The sequence below is a fragment of the Pithys albifrons genome, chromosome 27 (assembly GCF_047495875.1).
Source record: "Pithys albifrons albifrons isolate INPA30051 chromosome 27, PitAlb_v1, whole genome shotgun sequence".
Lineage (NCBI taxonomy): Eukaryota > Metazoa > Chordata > Aves > Passeriformes > Thamnophilidae > Pithys > Pithys albifrons.
This window is the reverse complement of record NC_092484.1, coordinates 2424390-2444849: the sequence shown is the minus strand read 5'-3', so window position 1 is coordinate 2444849 and position 20460 is coordinate 2424390. Positions and strand designations below refer to the sequence as shown.

Sequence of the window (20460 nt, the reverse complement as noted above, 5' to 3'; positions counted from 1 at the left end):
GGAGGAGGACGAGGAGGAGGACGAGGAGGAGGAGGACGAGGAGGAGGACGAGGAGGAGGATGAGGAGCACAGGGAGGAGGAGGAGGAGGAGGAGGAGGAGGAGGAGGAGGAGGAGGAGGAGGAGGAGGAGGAGGAGGAGGAGAGGAGGAGGAGGAGGAGGAGGAGGAGGAGGAGGACGAGGACGAGGACGAGGACGAGGACGAGGACGAGGACGAGGACGAGGACGAGGAGGAGGACGAGGAGGAGGACGAGGAGGACGAGGAGGAGGACGAGGAGGACGAGGAGGACGAGGAGGACGAGGAGGACGAGGATGAGGACGAGGACGAGGAGGAGGATGAGGAGGAAGGCTCTGCTTACTTGCTGACAGGGTTTTTAATGCCCTGCCCTTCTGATCCCAGCCCTTCTCCTTCCTTCCAGCCCATCTTCATCAGCATCTGGTAGCCGATGTTCTCCACAGTCAGCTTGAACTCCTTGTACTCGGAATAATCTGGTTCTCTGCCCTCCTGCACACACACCAAGGGCACAAGAAGGGGGTTATTTGGCATTTTGTGGGGCAGGGGAAGGGAAAAGGAGCTTCAGGAGCCCAGAGTTAGGATGGGTTTTGGGAAACAACTGCCAGGATTTCTTGGAATTCCAGCTCTGGCACAGCCTGCAGGAGCAGGGAATGCTGAGGGAGATCAGGCTGAGAAATATTTAACTCCTGAATTTTAAGTTGCTCAATGGATGCAGTTCCTGTTTCATCCTGACTCTGCAGGGCACAGCAGGGCCCATGGTGGGCACAGGGAACAGGGAGGGAAGTGCCACCAGCCAGGAGTTCTGGCTCCAGGAGGAATTGGCAGCCACTGAAGGGCTTGGCAGAAGCTTTTTGTGGCTTTATCTTTTCACTTCCCTGCAATCACCTGGATGAAAATTCCAATTTCCCTCAGCTTGGAATCAGCAGCTTCTTATCCCAACCAGTGGGTGGTCTGAGAGGATTGTCTGGAATTCCAGCAAACCCCAAAATTGTAGAATCCTGGGATGGGTTTGGGATGGAAGGACCTCCAAGCCCACCCAGTGCCAGCCCTGCCATGGGCAGGGACACCTCCCACTGTCCCAGGTTGCTCCAGCCTGGCCTTGGACACTTCCAGGGATGGGGAATCCTCTGGGAATTCCATTTCAGTCCCTCCCCACCCTCCCAGGGGTTGGAATTCCTGCCCAATATCCCGTCTGGCCATGGGAAGCCATTCCCTGTGTCCTGTCCCTCCATCCCTTGTCCCAAATTCCTCTCCTGGAGCCCCTTTAGGCACTGGAAGAGGCTCTCAGGTCTTCCTGGAGCTTCCCTTCTCCAACCAGGCCTTGGAAGTGTTGCCACCACCCCAGGAAGTCCCTGCTGTGTCACCTTCAACGCCTTGAATGTCTCCATGAACTTCTCCAGCTCGTCAGGTGGGAGGAAGTCCCCGATGAAATGTTTCCCTCTGCCCATCTGGGTCAGCTGCTCAGCCCACTCTGCCAAAACACCAGAGAAAAGAGGGATCCTGGAGCATTCCCTGGGACCTCAGGGGGGTTGGGAAGTCCCTTGAAGGAACACAAGGAAGGGGGATGGAGAGGTGGGATGTGCAGTGGGATGTGGGGACACCTCACCCCGGGTCTTGTCCATCTCCATGCGCCTCAGCTGGTGCTCCCACGTGCCCAGCTCGCTGTCCACCTCCTCATCACTGTCATAGCCATGCTGGTGCTGCTGGATGGCCTTCTCCCACATCATCTGCATCTCCTGCATGGCCCTCTTGTGCTTCATGATCATGTCGTACATCTGCTGCATCTGGGGGGGCAGGGAGAGCTCAGAGACCCCCCTGTGTCACCTCAGGGGAGCTCCAACCCTGAGGCCAGAGCTGCTGATCCATCTCCCCAAAAACTGCTGCTCCATCTCATCCCAAACTGCTGCTCCATCTCATCCCAAACTGCTGCTCCACCTCACCCCAAACTGCTGCTCCATCTCACCCCAAACTGCTGCTCCATCTCCCCAAAAACTACTGCTCCATCTCACCCCAAACTGCTGCTCCATCTCACCCCAAACTGCTGCTCCCTCTCATCTCAAATTGCTGCTCCATCTCACCCCAAACTGCTGCTCCATCTCACCCCAAACTGCTGCTCCCTCTCATCTCAAATTGCTGCTCCATCTCACCCAAAACTGCTCCCTCTCACCCCAAACTGCTGCTCCCTCTCATCTCAAATTGCTGCTCCATCTCACCCCAAACTGCTGCTCCATCTCACCCAAACTGCTGCTCCCTCTCATCTCAAATTGCTGCTCCACCTCACCCCAAACTGCTGCTCCACCTCACCGCCAAACTGCTGCTCCATCTCACCCCAAACTGCTGCTCCACCTCACCCCAAACTGCTGCTCCATCTCCCCCCAAACTGCTGCTCCACCTCACCCCAAACTGCTGCTCCACCTCACCCCAAACTGCTGCTCCATCTCACCCCAAACTGCTGCTCCATCTCATCCCAAACTGCTGCTCCATCTCACCCCAAACTGCTGCTCCATCTCACCCCAAACTGCTGCTCCATCTCACCCCAAACTGCTGCTCCATCTCACCCCAAACTGCTGCTCCATCTCCCCAAACTGCTGCTCCATCTCACCCCAAACTGCTGCTCCATCTCACCCCAAACTGCTGCTCCATCTCACCCCAAACTGCTGCTCCACCTCACCCCAAACTGCTGCTCCACCTCACCCCAAACTGCTGCTCCATCTCACCCCAAACTGCTGCTCCATCTCACCCCAAACTGCTGCTCCATCTCCCCGAAAACTGCTGCTCCATCTCACCCCAAACTGCTGCTCCATCTCACCCCAAACTGCTGCTCCATCTCCCCAAACTGCTGCTCCATCTCACCCCAAACTGCTGCTCCATCTCCCAAACTGCTGCTCCATCTCACCCCAAACTGCTGCTCCACCTCCCCAAACTGCTGCTCCATCTCACCCAAACTGCTGCTCCACCTCACCCCAAACTGCTGCTCCATCTCATCCCAAACTGCTGCTCCATCTCACCCCAAACTGCTGCTCCATCTCACCCCAAACTGCTGCTCCATCTCACCCCAAACTGCTGCTCCACCTCACCCCAAACTGCTGCTCCATCTCACCCCAAACTGCTGCTCCATCTCATCCCAAACAGCTCCCTGATGTGCTGGTTCCTCTGGCAGTGTCCCCAGTATGTCCCAGAGTGCCCCAGTGTGTCCCCAGTGTGTCCCAGAGTGCCCCAGTGTGTCCCCAGTGTGTCCCAGAGTGCCCCAGTGTGTCCCCAGTGAGTTCCAGAGTGTCCTCAGTGTCTTCCAGTGTCCCCAGTGTATCCCAGTGTCCCCAGAGTGTCCCAGTGTTCCCCAGTGTGTCCCAGAGTGTCCCCAGTGTGTTCCAGTGTCCCCAGTGTGTTCCAGAGTGTCCCAGTGCTTCCCAGAGCATCCCAGAGTGTCCCAGATCATCCCAGTGTGTCCCAGAGTGTCCCCAGTGTGTCCCAGTGCTTCCCAGAGCATCCCAGATCATCCCAGAGTGTCCCCACTGTGTCCCAGTGTGTCCCAGAGTGTCCCAGTGCTTCCCAGAGCGTCCCAGAGTGTCCCAGTGTGTCCCAGAGATTCCCAGAGTGTCCCAGTGCGTCCCAGAGTGTCTCAGTGTGTCCCAGAGTGTCCCAGAGTGTCCCAGAGTGTCCCAGAGTGTCCTGGTGCATCCCAGTGTGTCCCAGTGTGCCCAGAGTATCCCAACATGTCCCAGAGTATCCCAGTGTATCCCAGTGTCCCAGTGCATCCCAGAGTGCCCCAGAGCACCCCGGAGTGTCCCAGTGCGTCCCTGAGTGTCCCAGTGCATCCCAGTGTGTCCCAGTGCATCCCAGTGTGTCCCAGTGCATCCCAGTGTGTCCCAGTGTGCCCCAATAAACCCCATGCTGTTCAGGGTGCTGATTTATCCATGTTTTTGGGGTTAAACCCCAATTTTTCATTGTATTCACTGCAATCCTTTTAGTAAATTCTATAACTCTGATTTAGTCTTTTGAGGTGGGTTCATTTGTCCCTCTGATTTACCTTCAAACCAGCACACAGAGGCACAAACACCTCCCTCCAAGAGCCAGCTGTGCTCCCACTGCCCCCAAATCCTGCAGGAACTCCCCTCACCCCGCTGAGCAATCCTGATCCAGCTGCAGCTGTGACCCCCCAGCCCTCTGGATCTTGGGGCTGGGCTGGCAGGGCAGCAATTGGCTGCTCTCAGCCTTATTCCCCAAATCCCTGTGCTGTTCCTGCTGACTGCAGCATCCTGTGCTCCTCAGGCATCCAGCACAAAGCCCAGGGATTTATCACTGCAAAGCTTTCCTTGCCCTCCCCACCTCTGAGGAATTTGGGGATCATTTCAGGGTTGTTTATTGTTTTTTACCTCCTGCTGCTCCTTCAGCTGCTTCTTCTGGGCCTCAGAGAGCTCAGTCACCCCCACCAAACCAACTGGCTTCCCCTTCTCGTAGCCCAGACCCTTCAGGTCCTGAACTGTAGAAGAAAAAAGAAAACAAAACAAGACCAAGGGTTGTTAAAAACCTGAGGGATCAGTGAAACCAAATCCCAGAGTGGTTTGGGTTGGAAGGACCTGAAGGATCATCCAGTGCCACCCCCTGCCATGGGCAGGGGCATCTCCCACTGTCCCAGGTTGGTCCAGCCTGGCCTGGGACACTCCCAGGGGTGGGACATCCATGGAAAAACCTGGGACAGCCTCTCCCCACCCTCCCAGCCAAGAATCCCTTCCCAATATTCCCTCTGTCCATGGGAAGCCATTCCCTGTGTCCTGTCCCTCCATCCCTTGTCCCAAGTCCTTCTCCAGCTCTCCTGGAGCCCCTTTAGGTTGGTCCCATCTTCACACCATCCTCTCACCATGTTCATGGAATCAGAGAATCCCAGACTGGTTTGGGTTGGAAGGACCTGAAGGATCACCCAGTGCCACCCCCTGCCATGGGCAGGGGCATCTCCCACTGTCCCAGGTTGGTCCAGCCTGGCCTTGGGCACTCCCAGGGATGGAGCAGCCACAGCTTCTCTGGGAATTCCATCCCAGCCCCTTCCCACTCTCCCAGCCAAGAATCCCTTCCCAATATCCCCTCTGTCCATGGGAAGCCATTCCCTGTGTCCTGTCCCTCCATCCCTTGTCCCCAGATCCTTCTCCAGCTCTCCTGGAGCCCCTTCAGGCTCTGGAAGGGGCTCTCAGGTTTCCCTGGAACCTTCTCTTCTCCAGCCTGGCCTTGGACACTCCCAGGGCTGGAGCTTCTCTGGGATTCCTTTCCCTCCCAGCCAGGAATTCCTTCCCAATATCCCCTCTGTCCATGGGAAGTTATTCCCTGTGTCCTGTCCCTCCATCCCTTGTCCCAAGTCCTTCTCCAGCTCTCCTGGAGCCCCTTTAGGTTGGTCCCATCTTCACACCATCCTCTTACCACGTTCATGGAATCAGAGAATCCCAGACTGGGTTGGGTTGGAAGGACCTCCAAGCCCACCCAGTGCCACCCCCTGCCCTGGGCAGGGACACCTCCCACTGTCCCAGGTGGCTCCTGCCTGGCCTGGGACACTCCCAGGGGTGGAACATCCATGGAATAACCTGGGCCAGCCCCTCCCCACCCTCCCAGCCAAGAATCCCTTCCCAATATCCCCTCTTTCCACAGGAAGCCATTCCCTGTGTCCTGTCCCTCCATCCCTTGTCCCAAGTCCTTCTCCAGCTCTTCTGGAGCCCCTTTAGGTTGGTCCCATCTTGACCATCCTCTCACCACGTTCATGGAATCAGAGAATCCTGGAATCCTTTGGCTTTAGAGGGACCTCAAAGCCCATCCAGTCCCACCACTATCCCAGGTGGCTCCAGCCTGGCCTGGGACACTCCCAGGGATGGAGTTTTACACCCATTTCATGGATCCAGGATGGAGACACTCAATCCTGGAGGATTCAGGAATCACAGGAGCTGGGAAGTCACTGGGCAGCAGCTCCTTTGCCTTCCCTGCCCCAGCCCAAGATGTGCTGGGAGACTCCCAGGGCTGCAAATCTGCTTCAAAAATCATTTCTCCTTAAGCTTTTTTTCCCCTCCTAAAGCTGCAGGTGAAGCTCAGCCATTCCAAAAGGTGAATTATCCCGAGTGGAGCCAGCCCAGGACTCTCCAGAGCAGCTTCACCCCCAACCCAAAGCAAATTCCCACATTAGAATTAGAATTATCCTCCCCTTGGAATTCCACACTCCTCAGGGAGGTCCCAGTTTCCACCTCCAGGCTCTGGAAATTCCACCCCTGCCCAAAAAAGGGGAATTTTCTCTGCAGAATCTCCTGTTGGGAGCCCCTCCTTTGGAATGACTTGTGCTGTTTTACCACCTAATCCCTGGAATTGCATCTTCCCATTTTTCTGGGCAGGGCATTTTGGGGATTTAAAATGACCACTCCGAGTTCCAAAGGGAAGTCAAAGGGAAGAGAGAGAAGGAATCCTCTTTAGAAAGGCTGCAGTGTGAAGGGAATTAATAAAAACACTGCTAGGGCTGCAAAAAAAAGAGAGATTTCCAGGAGAGATTCCCTTGCCAAGTGGATTTCTCCAGGGCTGGAGCTCCTCCAGGGCTCAGATGCCACCCCTGAAATATTTAAGGCATTCACAGACTCAGGACCACGTTGCATTTTTCACTGCAGGGGGAAGGATTTTCCTCCTGCTGACTGCAAAGCCCTGGGTGTGAGTGTGGGGCCAGTTAAATGCTGCCTCATTCATTATTCATTATCTATTAATTATGAAGCCCAATTACAGCAGGGTGGTTGTGCAGGACATGTGGTGTCTGCACAGCACCTTAATGAGGCCCCAGGGTTGGTGTCCCCTTCCCATTATTCCCACTCAGGGTACCTGATCTGAGCCCTCTGGTCTCCCTCTCCCTCCCCACAGATTTCCAAGTGGTTTCCCAAATTCCAGCCTTCCAAGGAGAACATTCCCCAGCTCTTCCCACCCCTCCAGGCTCTGCACACCCAACCTGGTTACATAAAACACTGCCTGAGGTTTTCCACGAGCAGGGAATGGGAAAGGCACTGGCAGCTCCCAGGAAATGGGAGCACAGAGAAGGATAATCCCATTCCTTGTTGGGGACCAGCCTGGATTCTCCCTGGGAGAGCTGGGAATGGGATTGATGCAGGGAGAGGACTCAGCCCCACACTGGGACACTCTGGCATCACTTCCCAGCCCAGGGAATGGCAAAGCTTTCCCTGAGTGCTCCAGGGAGAGCTCTGCCCTTCCCAGAGGGCACAGCAGCTCCGTGTGCCTCCCCTTGGGCTGCAGGAACAGCCAGGCTGAGCTCCAGAGGCTGCCCAGGCAGTGCCTTCCCAGCTGGCACAACCCCTGGAAGGGGAGGCTGAGCATCCTCTGGCCCTGCCCAGGAATCAGATCCTGCTGCTCCTTCTTTCCCTTTTCCTTTTCCTTTCCTTTCCTTTCTCTTCCCTTTCCTTTCTCTTCCTTCCCTTTCCCTTCCTTCCCTTTCCTTTCCTTTTTCCTTTCCTTTCCTTTCTCTTCCCTTTCCTTCCCCTTTCCTTTCCTTCCCCTCCCCTTTTCCTTTCCCTCCCCTTTTCCTTTCCCTCCCCTTTTCCTTTCCCTTCCCTTTTCCTTTCCCTTTCCCTTTCCCTTCCCTTTCCCTTCCCCTTCCCTTTCCCTTCCCCTTCCCTTTCCCTCCCCTTTTCCTTTCCCTCCCCTTTTCCTTTCCCTCCCCTTTTCCTTTCCCTCCCTCCCCTTTTCCTTTCCCTCCCCTTTTCCTTTCCCTCCCCTTTTCCTTTCCTCCCTCCCTTTTCCTTTCCCTCCCCTTTTCCTTTCCCTCCCCTTTTCCTTTCCCTCCCCCTTTTCCTTTCCCTCCCCTTTTCCTTTCCCTCCCCTTTTCCTTTCCCTTCCCTTTTCCTTTCCCTTCCCTTTTCCTTTCCTTTTCCTCCCCTTTCCCTTCCCCTTTCCCTTCCCTTCCCCTCCCCTTCCCCTTCCCCTTCCCCTTCCCCTTCCCCTTCCCCTTCCCCTTCCCCTTCCCCTTCCCCTTTCCCCTTCCCCTTCCCCTTCCCAAACCTTCCCTTCCCAAATCCCTGCTTGCCTTGTCCCACTGCTCTGGGCCTTGGCAGACTTGCAGGAATTCCCTGCAGGAATTCAGCCCTGGGAGGGGTTTCTGTGGCCTTGGCCCAAAGTTGTGAGCAAAGGCAGAGCTGCACCTGCAGATGGAAAAGGGCTCCCAAATAACCCCCAATTTGCATGGAAATAAATAAGATGTGGAAGCTCCTCACACCTTCTGGCACCAGACACAAGATAAGGAGCTGCTTCTCAGTCTCATCTTCAGCAGGGTTGGGATAAATCCCTTTTTTTCCCCCTGGAATGACACCAGCTTTGCCCACAGGGTTAATGGTGCAGCATCTCTGCAGCATTGGCAGAGCAACACCTGAAGGTTTCTCCCTCTCCCAGATGCCTGAAGAGCAGCTCGTTGCAGGAGAAGGGAACAATGTCCTTTAAGGACAGCAGGAATCCCAACCCAGAAGTGATTTCTTCCTTCAGAGCCTCAAGATCTTAATCCAAACTAATCAGAGCCAACCCAAGGCAGGCTCAGGAAGTCCCAGTGCCAGCCTGAGATTTGTCATTAACCCCCAGAGTTCTCCCATTTCCATTCTGGGTCAGCTTTTCAGACCCTCCCTCAGTCCCTGCAGGGCACCAGGGAAGTTTTGGGGTATCAATACATTGAAAAGGAGTCTTGTCTCTGCCCCAAAAGGCCCCACTTTCTCCTCTCCACATTCCTGATTTATCCCTGAGAGAAAACAGGGAAAGAATCCTCCACTAAATCCAAAACAGTTGCTAAGGATAAAGGACTAGGACATAAATATTTAGGGCCCAGAACAGCTCTGCCCCTCCACAGGAGCTGCAATTTGGAACCCTCTTCACCTGTCAGGTTGGAGATGTTAATTCCAAAGAGGGATTAGTCCAACTGGATTGATAACAGGAATTAATCCTTCCCCCTGCAGGGCATTAAGGGCTGATTTGTTCTGCCTGGTAAAGTCCTTGCTGTCCTTTCCTTGGGCCTGACACAAATCCCTGTGGAAAAGGGAGCAGGAGCACCAGGAGCATGTTCTGCCCAAGCAGGGGGGGGTTAAAGGAGCCTGAGGGATTCCAGAATGCTGGAATGAGCACATGGATAACCCTGCAGTCCCCCCACTGCAGCACTGAGGCAGAGCCTGCTGTGCTTGAGAAGCCTCTTCAGCTTCTGCAAGGAAAAAAAATATCCACCAGAAACACAAAATCAGGGGAGATTTTTGGATCTGATCCCTGCAAGGAGCAGCGAGACAAGGGCAGAGTCCATGGAATTCTGTGCAGGCCAGAATTGCCAGGAATTCCTCTCCATCTGCACTGGAAGTGCTGGATAAGAGACAGAATCTTTCCCTCTTCCCTGAGCTGGGAAGGGCCAGGCAGCAGAGCCAGCCCAGTCTGATCCAACTGGGAATGTTGGGCAGGAATTCCAGGCCCAGGAGCATCCCAGGAATGTGCTGGAGCCATGAACTGCACAGGATGATCCAACTGGGAATGCTGGGCAGGAATTCCAGCCACAGGAGCATCCCAGGAATTCCTTCTGGAGCCAGAACTCCACAGGCTGAACCAGCTGGGAATGCTGGGCAGGAATTCCAGCCCCAGGAGCATCCCAGGAATTCCTTCTGGAGCCAGAACTGCACAGGCTGACCCAGCTGGGAATACTGGGCAGGAATTCCAGCCCCAGGAGCATCCCAGGGATGTGCTGGAGCCATAAACTGCACAGGCTGATCCAACTGGGAATGCTGGGCAGGAATTCCAGCCCCAGGAGCATCGCAAGGACCTGCTGGAGCCAGAACTCCACAGGCTGAGCCAGCTGAGAATGCTGGGCAGGAATTCCAGGCCCAGGAGCATCCCAGGAATGTGCTGGAGCCAGAACGGAACAGGCTGAGCCAGCTGGGAATGCTGGGCAGGAATTCCAGCCCCAGGAGCATCCCAGGGATGTGCTGGAGCCATAAACTGCACAGGCTGATCCAGCTGGGAATGCTGGGCAGGAATTCCAGACCCAGGAGCATCCCAAGGACCTGCTGGAGCCAGAACTGAACAGGCTGAGCCAGCTGGGAATGCTGGGCAGGAATTCCAGCCCCAGGAGCATCCCAAGGACCTGCTGGCTCAAGGCAAGGGCTGACTCCAGGACATGGAGCTGCCCCCCAAGGAGACACTCCAGGAGATCAAACCCCCCCTGTTTGCTGCTCACAGAAAGCTCAGGCAGAGGGAAAATTGAGGGAAATAAAGACAATTTCCAGCCCCACCAACCTGAGAGAGGGGAGGGAGAGTCCAGCTGGACTGGAAAGAGCTGCACCCTTGGATGGCCCTGGCAGGTGAAGCAGCAAGAGCTGGATGAGGCCTGTGGAGCTCCAAGGAACCCAAAGAGGCCAAGATTCCAAGCTGTGCTCCAAGGATTTCATCCCACCATGGGGAACAGACACAGGTCAAGCCTTGAGAGGGGTTTCCTGGCACTCTCCTGGAGGGAAATGCAGCACAGCAGCATTTCCAGAGGGCAGGGGGGTGGTAAAATCCAAGCCTTGGTGCCAGGGGGATAAGGAGGGTTATGTCGGATGCCCCCAGGGAAGGGCTGGCTCAAGGACAAGGAGCTGCCACCCAAGGAGACACTCCAGGAGATCAAACCCCCCCTGTTTGCTGCTCACAGAAAGCTCAGGCAGAGGGAAAACTGAGGGAAATAAAGACAATTTCCAGCCCCACCAACCTGAGAGAGGGGAGGGAGAGTCCAGTTGCTGCACCAGCTGTGGCAGAGGCAGCTCCACCTTGTCCTCCTCCGGCCCCCACCGGCTCTTCCTCTTCTTCTTGGTGGTCCCTGGGGCAGCCGTGGGGGTGGAGGGGACTGAGGGGTCTGGGGGGGTCGTGGAGGAGGAGGAGGAGGGAGAGGGCGAGGAGGAAGGCACAGCAAGGGGTGGGGGCACTGCCAGGGGCACGGGAAGAGGGGCGGGAATGGGCACAGGGAGGGGCAGAGGGGCAGGAATGGGCACGGGGAGGGGCAGAGGGGAGGGCAGGGGTGGGAAGCACAGGGGGGATGGAGAAGCCTCAGGGCTGGTTTTCCTTTTCAGGCCATGCTCTCCAGGGAAAGGGGCACAGCCAGGGCTGCCCTTGGCCTTCTGGAACTCCTCCAGCTTCTGCCTGTAATATTTGTAGCCTTTGCTGTTTGGCTCATATAAAAACCTACAAAAAAAAACAAAGCACAAAAGGAGAAAGTTCAGCCACACACAGGGCTGGGATCAGCAGTTTGCTCCAGGATTTCCCTTCCCACGAATTCCCAGCTCTGCAGCACCATCCTGTGTGCAGCTGCAGCCACTGCAGGGCTGTCATGGAACCACAGAATGGATTGGGGTGGAAAAGCCCTCCGAGATCATCAAGTCCAACCCTTGGTCCAAGTTTAAGCTCCACACCCCATTTTCTCCCCCAGAAAAGCCCAGTCTAAGCCCCACACCCCCTTTCTCCCCCCAGAAAAGCCCAGTCTAAGCCCCACATCCCCATTTCCCCCCAGAAAAGCCCAGTCTAAGCCCCCCACACCCCCCTTTTCCCCCCAGAAAAGCCCAGTCTAAGCCCCACTCCCCATTTTTTCCCCAGAAAAGCCCAGTCTAAGCCCCACACCCCCTTTCTCCCCCCAGAAAAGCCCAGTCTAAGCCCCACACCCCCCCCTTTCCTCCCAAAAAGCCCAGTCTAAGCCCCACACCCCCTTTTTCCCCCCCAAACCAGCCAAGTTTAAGCTCCACACCCCCTTTTCCCCCCAGAAAAGCCCAGTCTAAGCCCCCCACACCCCCTTTACCCCCTAGAAAAGCCCAGTCTAAGCCCCCCACACCCCATTTGCCCCCCAGAAAAGCCCAGTTTAAGCCCCACTCCCCATTTTTTCCCCAGAAAAGCCCAGCCTAAGCCCTCCACACCCCCTTTTCCCCCCAGAAAAGCCCAGTCTAAGCCCCCCACACCCCCTTTACCCCCTAGAAACGCCCAGTCTAAGCCCCCACACCCCCTTTTCCCCCCAGAAAAGCCCAGTCTAAGCCCCCCACACCCCCTTTTCCCCCCAGAAAAGCCCAGTCTAAGCCCCCCACACCCCCTTTACCCCCCAGAAAAGCCCAGTCTAAGCCCCACTTCCCACTTTTTCCCCAGAAAAGCCCAGTCTAAGCCCTCCACACTCCCTTTACCCCCCAGAAAAGCCCAGTCTAAGCCCCCCACACCCCCTTTTCCCCCCAGAAAAGCCCAGTCTAAGCCCCCCCACACCCCCTTTACCCCCCAGAAAAGCCCAGTCTAAGCCCCCCACACCCCCTTTTCCCCCTAGAAAAGCCCAGTCTAAGCCCCCCACACCCCCTTTTCCCCCCAGAAAAGCCCAGTCTAAGCCCCACTTCCCATTTTTTCCCCAGAAAAGCCCAGTCTAAGCCCCACACTTTCTTATTTTTCCTACAAACCCCCCCAAACCAGCCAAATTTAAGCCCCACACTCCTTTCCCCCCCAGAAAAGCCCAGTCTAAGCCCCCCACACCCCATTTTCCCCCCAGAAAAGCCCAGTCTAAGCCCCCCACACCCCCTTTCCCCCCCAGAAAAGCCCAGTCTAAGCCCCCCACACCCCCTTTTCCCCCCAGAAAAACCCAGTCTAAGCCCCCCACACCCCATTTTCCCCCCAGAAAAGCCCAGTCTAAGCCCCCCACACCCCCTTTTCCCCCCAGAAAAGCCCAGTCTAAGCCCCCCACACCCCCTTTTCCCCCCAGAAAAGCCCAGTCTAAGCCCCCCACACCCCATTTGCCCCCCAGAAAAGCCCAGCCTAAGCCCCCACACCCCATTTGCACCCCAGAAAAGCCCAGTTTAAACCCCACACTCCATTTTCCCCCCAGAAAAGCCCAGTCTAAGCCCCCCACACCCCCTTTACCCCCCAGAAAAGCCCAGTCTAAGCCCCCCACACCCCCTTTTCCCCCCAGAAAAGCCCAGTCTAAGCCCCCCACACCCCCTTTACCCCCCAGAAAAGCCCAGTCTAAGCCCCCCACACCCCCTTTTCCCCCCAGAAAAGCCCAGTCTAAGCCCCCCACACCCCCCATTGCCCCCCAAACCCAGCAGGCTGTGCCCACCTGAAGGCAGGGCTGTCCCTGTGCTCCTGCAGGGCCTCGGCCTCCCCCTCTGGGCCCTGCTCTGCCACAGCCTGGGCCAGTCTCTCCGCCGATCTCTTGGTCTCTTCGTCGGCTGGGGGTGAAACTTTAAGCAGGTTGTGAGTGCTGGGCCCAGCTCAGCCAGCACAGCCAAAGCCTGCCCTGCTCTAAGGACCCCCCAGGGCAGAACAGACCAGGGCAAAGCGGGGGTTTGGTGGGCACGGGGGGCACAGAGAGAGAGAGAGAGAGAGACACGTTGTACGGCCCGAACTGCCCCCGAGCGGCTGCACCTGAGCCGGGCACTGCCCGGGGGTTACACCCTCAGGATTCCCAAATTCCAGTTTCCCTGTGCCAGGCACTGCCCGGGAGTTACACCCTCAGGATCATTCCCAAATTCCAGTTTCCCTGTGCTGGGCACTGCCCGGGAGTTACACCCTCAGGATCATTCCCAAATTCCAGTTTCCTCTTTCCCTGTCCCGGGCACTGCCCGGGAGTTACACCCTGAGGATTCCCAAATTCCAGTTTCCCTGTGCCAGGCACTGCCCGGGGGTTACACCCTCAGGATTCCCAAATTCCAGTTTCCCTGTGCCGGGCACTGCCCGGGGGTTACACCCTCAGGATTCCCAAATTCCAGTTTCCCTGTGCCAGGCACTGCCCGGGAGTTACACCCTCAGGATTCCCAAATTCCAGTTTCCCTGTGCTGGGCACTGCCCGGGAGTTACACCCTCAGGATTCCCAAATTCCAGTTTCCCTGAGCCGGGCACTGCCCGGGGGTTACACCCTCAGGATTCCCAAATTCCAGTTTCCCTGTGCCGGGCACTGCCCGGGGGTTACACCCTCAGGATCATTCCCAAATTCCAGTTTCCCTGTGCCAGGCACTGCCCGGGGGTTACACCCTCAGGATTATTCCCAAATTCCAGTTTCCCTGTGCTGGGCACTGCCCGGGGGTTACACCCTCAGGATTATTCCCAAATTCCAGTTTCCCTGTGCCAGGCATTTTTTTCCATGGAATTCCATCCCTCAGGATTATCCCTAATTTCCACTTTTCCCTGTGCCAGGCATTTTTCCATAAAATTCCACCCCTCAGGAATTTCCCTCCTTAACCCCTTTTTCCCCCTTGAAGTACCCAGGAAAAATGGGAAAACCTCTGGAAAATCCACCAACCCCCCAATCCCAGGAAATTCCCCAGGGAATAATCCCAATCCTCCCCTGGCTGTTCCAGCCTCATCCCAAGGCTCTGAGCATGGAATTCCCAGGAAAAAAATTTATATAAGGAACAAGGAAATAATTCCAGGAGCCTTCACAGCCACCAAAAAAATCACCCAATCCTGCTGGAATTATTCCCTCCATTCCAAGGATTTGTATCCCAAAGGAAACAGCAGCAAAAATGGGAATTATGGTAAAAACTCAAGGAAATTATTTCCATTTAGAAGAAAAAAATAATTAAAAAAGGCCTTTCCTACATTGTATTTTCAGGGAGAATTATTTCAGTTAAATTGAAATATTCTGGAGAACTGCAAGGAAAATTTTTTTCCCAAAAACATGGAATGTTTGGGGGGAAAAAAAAAAAATCCCCTTTTTAGCCCCAAAATTGACTCCACTGTGGTGGTTTTGTCACCACCTCCTTCTATCCTTAAAATATTCTTTACAAACAGCAGATTAAAAGCAAAAAATCCTCCAAAAATAAAACCCCCAACCCAGTCCCAGGCAACAAATAAATGAAAATTGAAGTTTGTGCAGCTCATTTTTCCCAGTGGGAATTACCTTTGTGGGAAGAGGATCCCTGAGAACTTTCATTCTCTTTCTTTATTTCTGCCACTTTCTTTCTGTAGTAAAGGAAATCTCTGCTGTTCTTATCGTGCAAAAACCTGGAGATGGAGGGAAAAAACAGGAAATAAACACCTTGGATTAGGAATAATTCTGTAAATGTTGATAATCTGGGGGAGAAAGTGGTGAAATTCCAAGTGGAAATGGATGAATTATCCAATAAATTGTCATGGAGTCCTGGAATGGTTTGGGTTGGGAGGGACCTGGAGGATCATCCAGTGGGTCCCACCTGTCAGAGGCTTAAAAACTTTGGAAATAAGGGATGTGGAATCATGGAATGGTTGGGAAGGACCTGGAGGATCATCCAGTGAGTCCCACCTGTCAGAGGCTTAAAAACTTTGGAAATAAGGGATGTGGAATCATGGAATGGTTGGGAAGGACCTGGAGGATCATCCAGTGAGTCCCACCTGTCAGAGGCTTAAAAACTTTGGAAATAAGGGATGTGGAATCATGGAATGGTTGGGAAGGACCTGGAGGATCATCCATTGGGTCCCACCTATCAGAGGTTTAAAAACTTTGGAAATAAGGGATGTGGAATCATGGAATGGTTGGGAAGGACCTGGAGGATCATCCATTGAGTCCCACCTGTCAGAGGCTTAAAACCCTTTGGAAATAAGGGATGTGGAATCATGGAATGGTTGGGAGGGACCTGGAGGATCATCCATTGGGTCCCACCTGTCAGAGGCTTAAAACCCTTTGGAAATAAGGGATGTGGAATCATGGAATGGTTGGGAAGGACCTGGAAGATCATCCATTGCTGGTGAGACTCCTCTTGGTGTCACTGACACCTGTCAGAGACTTAAAACCCTTTGGAAATAAGGGATGTGGAATCATGGAATGGTTGGGAAGGACCTGGAAGATCATCCATTGCTGGTGAGACTCCTCTTGGTGTCACTGACACCTGTCAGAGGCTTAAAATCCTTGGAAATAAGGGATGTGGAATCATGGAATGGTTGGGAAGGACCTGGAGAATCATCCATTGGGTCCCACCTGTCAGAGGCTTAAAACCCTTTGGAAATAAGGGATGTGGAATCATGGAATGGTTGGGAGGGACCTGGGGATCATCCATTGGGTCCTCTGGTGTCACTGACACTTCTCACAGGCTTAAAATCCTTTGGAAATAAGGGGTGTGGAATCATGGAATGGTTGGGAGGGACCTGGAAGATCATCCATTGTGTCCCACCTGTCAGAGGCTTAAAACCCTTTGGAAATAAGGGATGTGGAATCATGGAATGGTTGGGAGGGACCTGGGGATCATCTATTGGGTCCTCTGGTGTCACTAACACTTCTCAGAGGTTTAATACCCTTTGGAAATCAGATCCCAGAATCCCAGAATGGTTTGGCCCAAAAGCCCATCCCATCCCATCCCACCCCACCATGGGCAGGGACACCTCCCACCATCCCAGGCTGCTCCAACCTGACCTTGGCCACTTCCAGGGGCTGGGAATGCCCAACCAAGAGGAATCCCAACGAACCCAAACACCACCATTTCCTCCTGCCGCCTTTCCCTCGGGAATGCTCCTCCCACACTTACGAAAAAGCTGGATTGTCCTTGTAGTTCTCCATGGCAAGCTTCTCCAACTCTGGACCCCCTTCAGCCACGAACCTGGCCAGCTTTTCCACCACATCCCGGGTCTCCGGGTCCTCTGGGGGTAAAACTTTAAGCAGGCTGTCAGTACTGGGGTTCAATCACACACCACACAGGCAATTACTGCTAAAAACCACGGAGGCAGAAGGGGGTGGGGAGAGAAAAGGTCAGATCCAAGGTGTGCACAGCTGGAGAAATCCCAATTCCCAACTCACTGGCTTCGGGTTGGATGGGTGGTTCCTACGAGGAAAAGCCCAAGGGTTGGAACCTGGGATGGTTTGGGTTGGGAGGGACCTGGAGGATCATCCATTGGCTCCCTTGGTGTCACTGACACCTGTCAGAGACTTAAAACCCTTTGGAAATAAGGGGTGTGGAATCATGGAATGGTTGGGAGGGACCTGGAGGATCATCCATTGGGTCCCACCTGTCAGAGGCTTAAAACCCTTTGGAAATAAGGGATGTGGAATCATGGAATGGTTGGGAAGGACCTGGAGGGTCATCCAGTGGGTCCTCTGGTGTCATTGACACCTGTCAGAGGCTTAACACCCTTTGGAAATAAGGGATGTGGAATCATGGAATGGTTGGGAGGGACCTGGAGGATCATCCATTGGGTCCTCTGGTGTCATTGACACCTGTCAGAGGCTCAAAACCCTTTGGAAATCAGATCCCAGAATCCTGGAATGGTTTGGGTTGGAAAGCACCTGGAGGATCATCCATTGGGTCCCATCTGTCAGAGGCTTAAAACCCTTTGGAAATAAGGGATGTGGAATCATGGAATGGTTGGGAGGGACCTGGAGGGTCATCCATGGGGTCCTCTGGTGTCACTGACACCTGTCAGAGGCTTAAAACCCTTTGGAAATCCCAGAATTCCAGAATGATTTGGCTGGTGCTCCTGCATCCCAACCCATGGAGCACAGGTCCCTAATTGAATCCTTATCCCAGGATTGGTGCTCCTGAATCCCAAATGATGGAGCACAGGCAGGCACTGACCTTTGATTCCCTGTCCCTCCATCCAACCCAATCCTGGGATTGGTGCTCCTGCATCCCAAACCATGGAGCACAGGGAGCCACTGACCTTTGATTCCCTGTCCCTCCACCCAACATTATCCTGGGATTGGTGCTCCTGCATCCCAATCCATGGAGCAAAGGGAATCACTGACCTTTGATCTGCAGCCACTGCTCTTAGTGCTGTCCCTACACCAAGACTTATCCCAGGATTGTTGCTCCTGCATCCCAATCCATGGAGCACAGGGAATCACTGACCTTTGATCTGCAGCCACTGCTCATCGTCCTGTTCCTACACCAAGACTTATCCCAGGATTGGTGCTCCTGCATCCCAACCCACGGAGCACAGGGAGCCTCTGACCTTTGACTCCCTGTCCCTACATCCAACCCAATCCTGGGATTCGTGCTCCTGCATCCCAAATGATGGAGCACAGGGAGCCATTGACCTTTGATTCCCTGTCCCTCCATCCAACCCAGTCCTGGGATTGGTGCTCCTGCATCCCAACCCATGGAGCACAGGAAGCCACTGACCTTTGATCTGCAGCCACTGCTCGTAGTCCTGTCCCTACATCAAGACTTATTCCAGGACTGGTGCTCCTGCATCCCAACCCATGGAGCACAGGGAGCCTCTGACCTTTGATCTGCAGCCACTGCTCGTAGTCCTGTCCCTACATCAAGACTTATTCCAGGACTGGTGCTCCTGCATCCCAACCCATGGAGCACAGGTCCTTACATGGACAGCCAATCCTGGGATTGGTGGTCCTGCATCCCAACCCATGGAGCAAAGGGAATCACTGACCTTTGATCTGCAGCCACTGCTCATAGTCCTGTCCCTACATCAAGTCTTATCCCAGGATTGGTTCTCCTGCATCCCAAATGATGGAGCACAGGCAGGCACTGACCTTTGATTCCCTGTCCCTCCATCCAACCCAATCCTGGGATTGGTGCTCCTGCATCCCAGATGATGGAGCACAGGGAGCCACTGACCTTTGATCTGCAGCCACTGGTCACAATCCTGTCCCTACATCCAATCTTATTCCAGGATTGGTGCTCCTGCATCCCAACCCATGGGGCACAGGTCCTTACATGGACAGCCAATCCTGGGATTGGTGCTCCTGCATCCCAGATGATGGAGCACAGGGAGCCACTGACCTTTGATTCCCTGTCCCTCCATCCAACCCAATGCTGGGATTGGTGCTCCTGCATCCCAACCCATGGAGCACAGGTCCTTACATGGACAGCCAATGCTGGGATTGGTGCTCCTGCATCCCAACCCACGGAGCACAGGTCCTTACATGGACAGCCAATGCTGGGATTGGTGCTCCTGCATCCCAGCTGATGGAGCACAGGGAGCCACTGACCTTTGATCTCCAGCCACTGCTCATAGTCCTCGTCGTCGTCGTCGTCGTCGTCGGGGCTCTGGAAGACGCGCGCCAGGGGCCGGGCGGGGCCGGGCCGGGGCAGGCTCAGGCTCCGAGCCTGCACCAACATCCGGCTCAGCAGCTGCCGCTTCCCCACCGGGCGCTTCCCGGGGCACGGAGCGGGCACGGAGCCAGCGCCGGAGCTGGGGGGCGGCTCTGTGGGGAGAGGGGACACAACCCAGGGTCAGGGAATGGGAATGGGAACGGCTCAGGGAATGGGAACAGCGCAGGGAATGGGAACTGATCAGGGAACGGGAACGGCTCAAGGAATGGGAACGGCTCAAGGAATGGGAACGGCTCAAGGAATGGGAACGGCTCAGGGAATAATGGGAACTGCTCAGGGAATCGGGAACCGATCAGGGAATCGGGAACCGATCAGGGAATAATGGGAACTGCCCAGGGAATGAGAACGGCTCAGGGAATTGGGAACTGCCCAGGGAATCGGGAACTGCTCAGGGAATCGGGAACTGCCCAGGGAATCGGGAACTGCTCAGGGAATCGGGAACTGCCCAGGGAATCGGGAACTGCCCAGGGAATCGGGAACTGCCCAGGGAATTGGGAACTGCTCAGGGAATCGGGAACTGCCCAGGGAATCGGGAACTGCCCAGGGAATCGGGAACTGCCCAGGGAATCGAGAATTGCCCAGGGAATGAGAACGGCTCAGGGAATTGGGAACTGCTCAGGGAATCGGGAACTGCCCAGGGAATCGGGAACTGCCCAGGGAATCGGGAACTGCCCAGGGAATCGAGAATTGCCCAGGGAATTGGGAACTGCTCAGGGAATCGGGAACTGCCCAGGGAATCGGGAACTGCCCAGGGAATCGGGAACTGCCCAGGGAATCAGCAGGAAAGGGGCCAATGTGGTGTGTAATTACAGGGAATTTAATGGTTTGGTGAAGGGATTCAATCGAAGGAGTGGGAATGAGTTTAATGGAATGGGAATGAGAGGGGGTTTAAAGGAATGGGAGGCAGTTTAATGGAATTGGAATGGGAGGAGATTTAAAGGAATGGGAATGGGAGGAATCTCATTTAAAGAGAGATTCGAGCTGGAAGCAAAACTCACAATGGAGTGAAAAGAAAGAGGGAAACCCTTCCCAGAGCACCCCAAATCCAGGGATTTAGAACTTCCCAGCAGGGATTTAAGCAGGAGCAGGGACCCCCCAGCGTCTGGAGCCCTCCTGGAGCTCAGGATGGACTCACCAGCACTGGACTTTTCCTGCTGGAGCTTCAGGAACTGCTGCAGGAAACTCCCATCGTTCACAAACTTGTTGGACACGGAGGTGTCGCCTTCGGCTCCGTCGTCACTGGAGCGGGAGGGAAAAGCAGGAGATGGAGCTCAGGAGCCTCCCCAGCCCCTCCCACACTGGGATTTTGGGGCTGGAAATGGGATACACCCCAGGAATTCTGAATATTTCTCATCTAACACTGAGAATGCTCCCAATCCCACCAATTAGACCAATCTCACTCCAATCCCACCAACCAAACCAATCCCACCAAT

The 20460-nt window shown here is 54.9% G+C and overlaps 1 protein-coding gene across 3 annotated transcripts in view; it reads right to left on the bottom strand.

Annotated features, from left to right (window-relative positions):
* Positions 1-20460, bottom strand: part of SUGP1 (SURP and G-patch domain containing 1) — a 31985-nt gene that overhangs the window by 5788 nt on the left and 5737 nt on the right. Inside the window, exons 3-12 of one of the 3 annotated variants that reach the window (XM_071578387.1) lie at positions 20163-20266; positions 18904-19119; positions 16484-16607; positions 14887-14990; positions 13105-13228; positions 10741-11210; positions 4388-4494; positions 1621-1798; positions 1379-1485; positions 358-503 (exon numbers count right to left, since the gene is read on the bottom strand). In XM_071578387.1, coding sequence (XP_071434488.1) covers positions 358-503; positions 1379-1485; positions 1621-1798; positions 4388-4494; positions 10741-11210; positions 13105-13228; positions 14887-14990; positions 16484-16607; positions 18904-19119; positions 20163-20266 — 1680 coding nt within the window. The remainder of the gene's footprint in view (positions 1-357; positions 504-1378; positions 1486-1620; positions 1799-4387; positions 4495-10740; positions 11211-13104; positions 13229-14886; positions 14991-16483; positions 16608-18903; positions 19120-20162; positions 20267-20460) is intronic. The other 2 variants (XM_071578389.1, XM_071578388.1) reach the window with 2 other exon arrangements.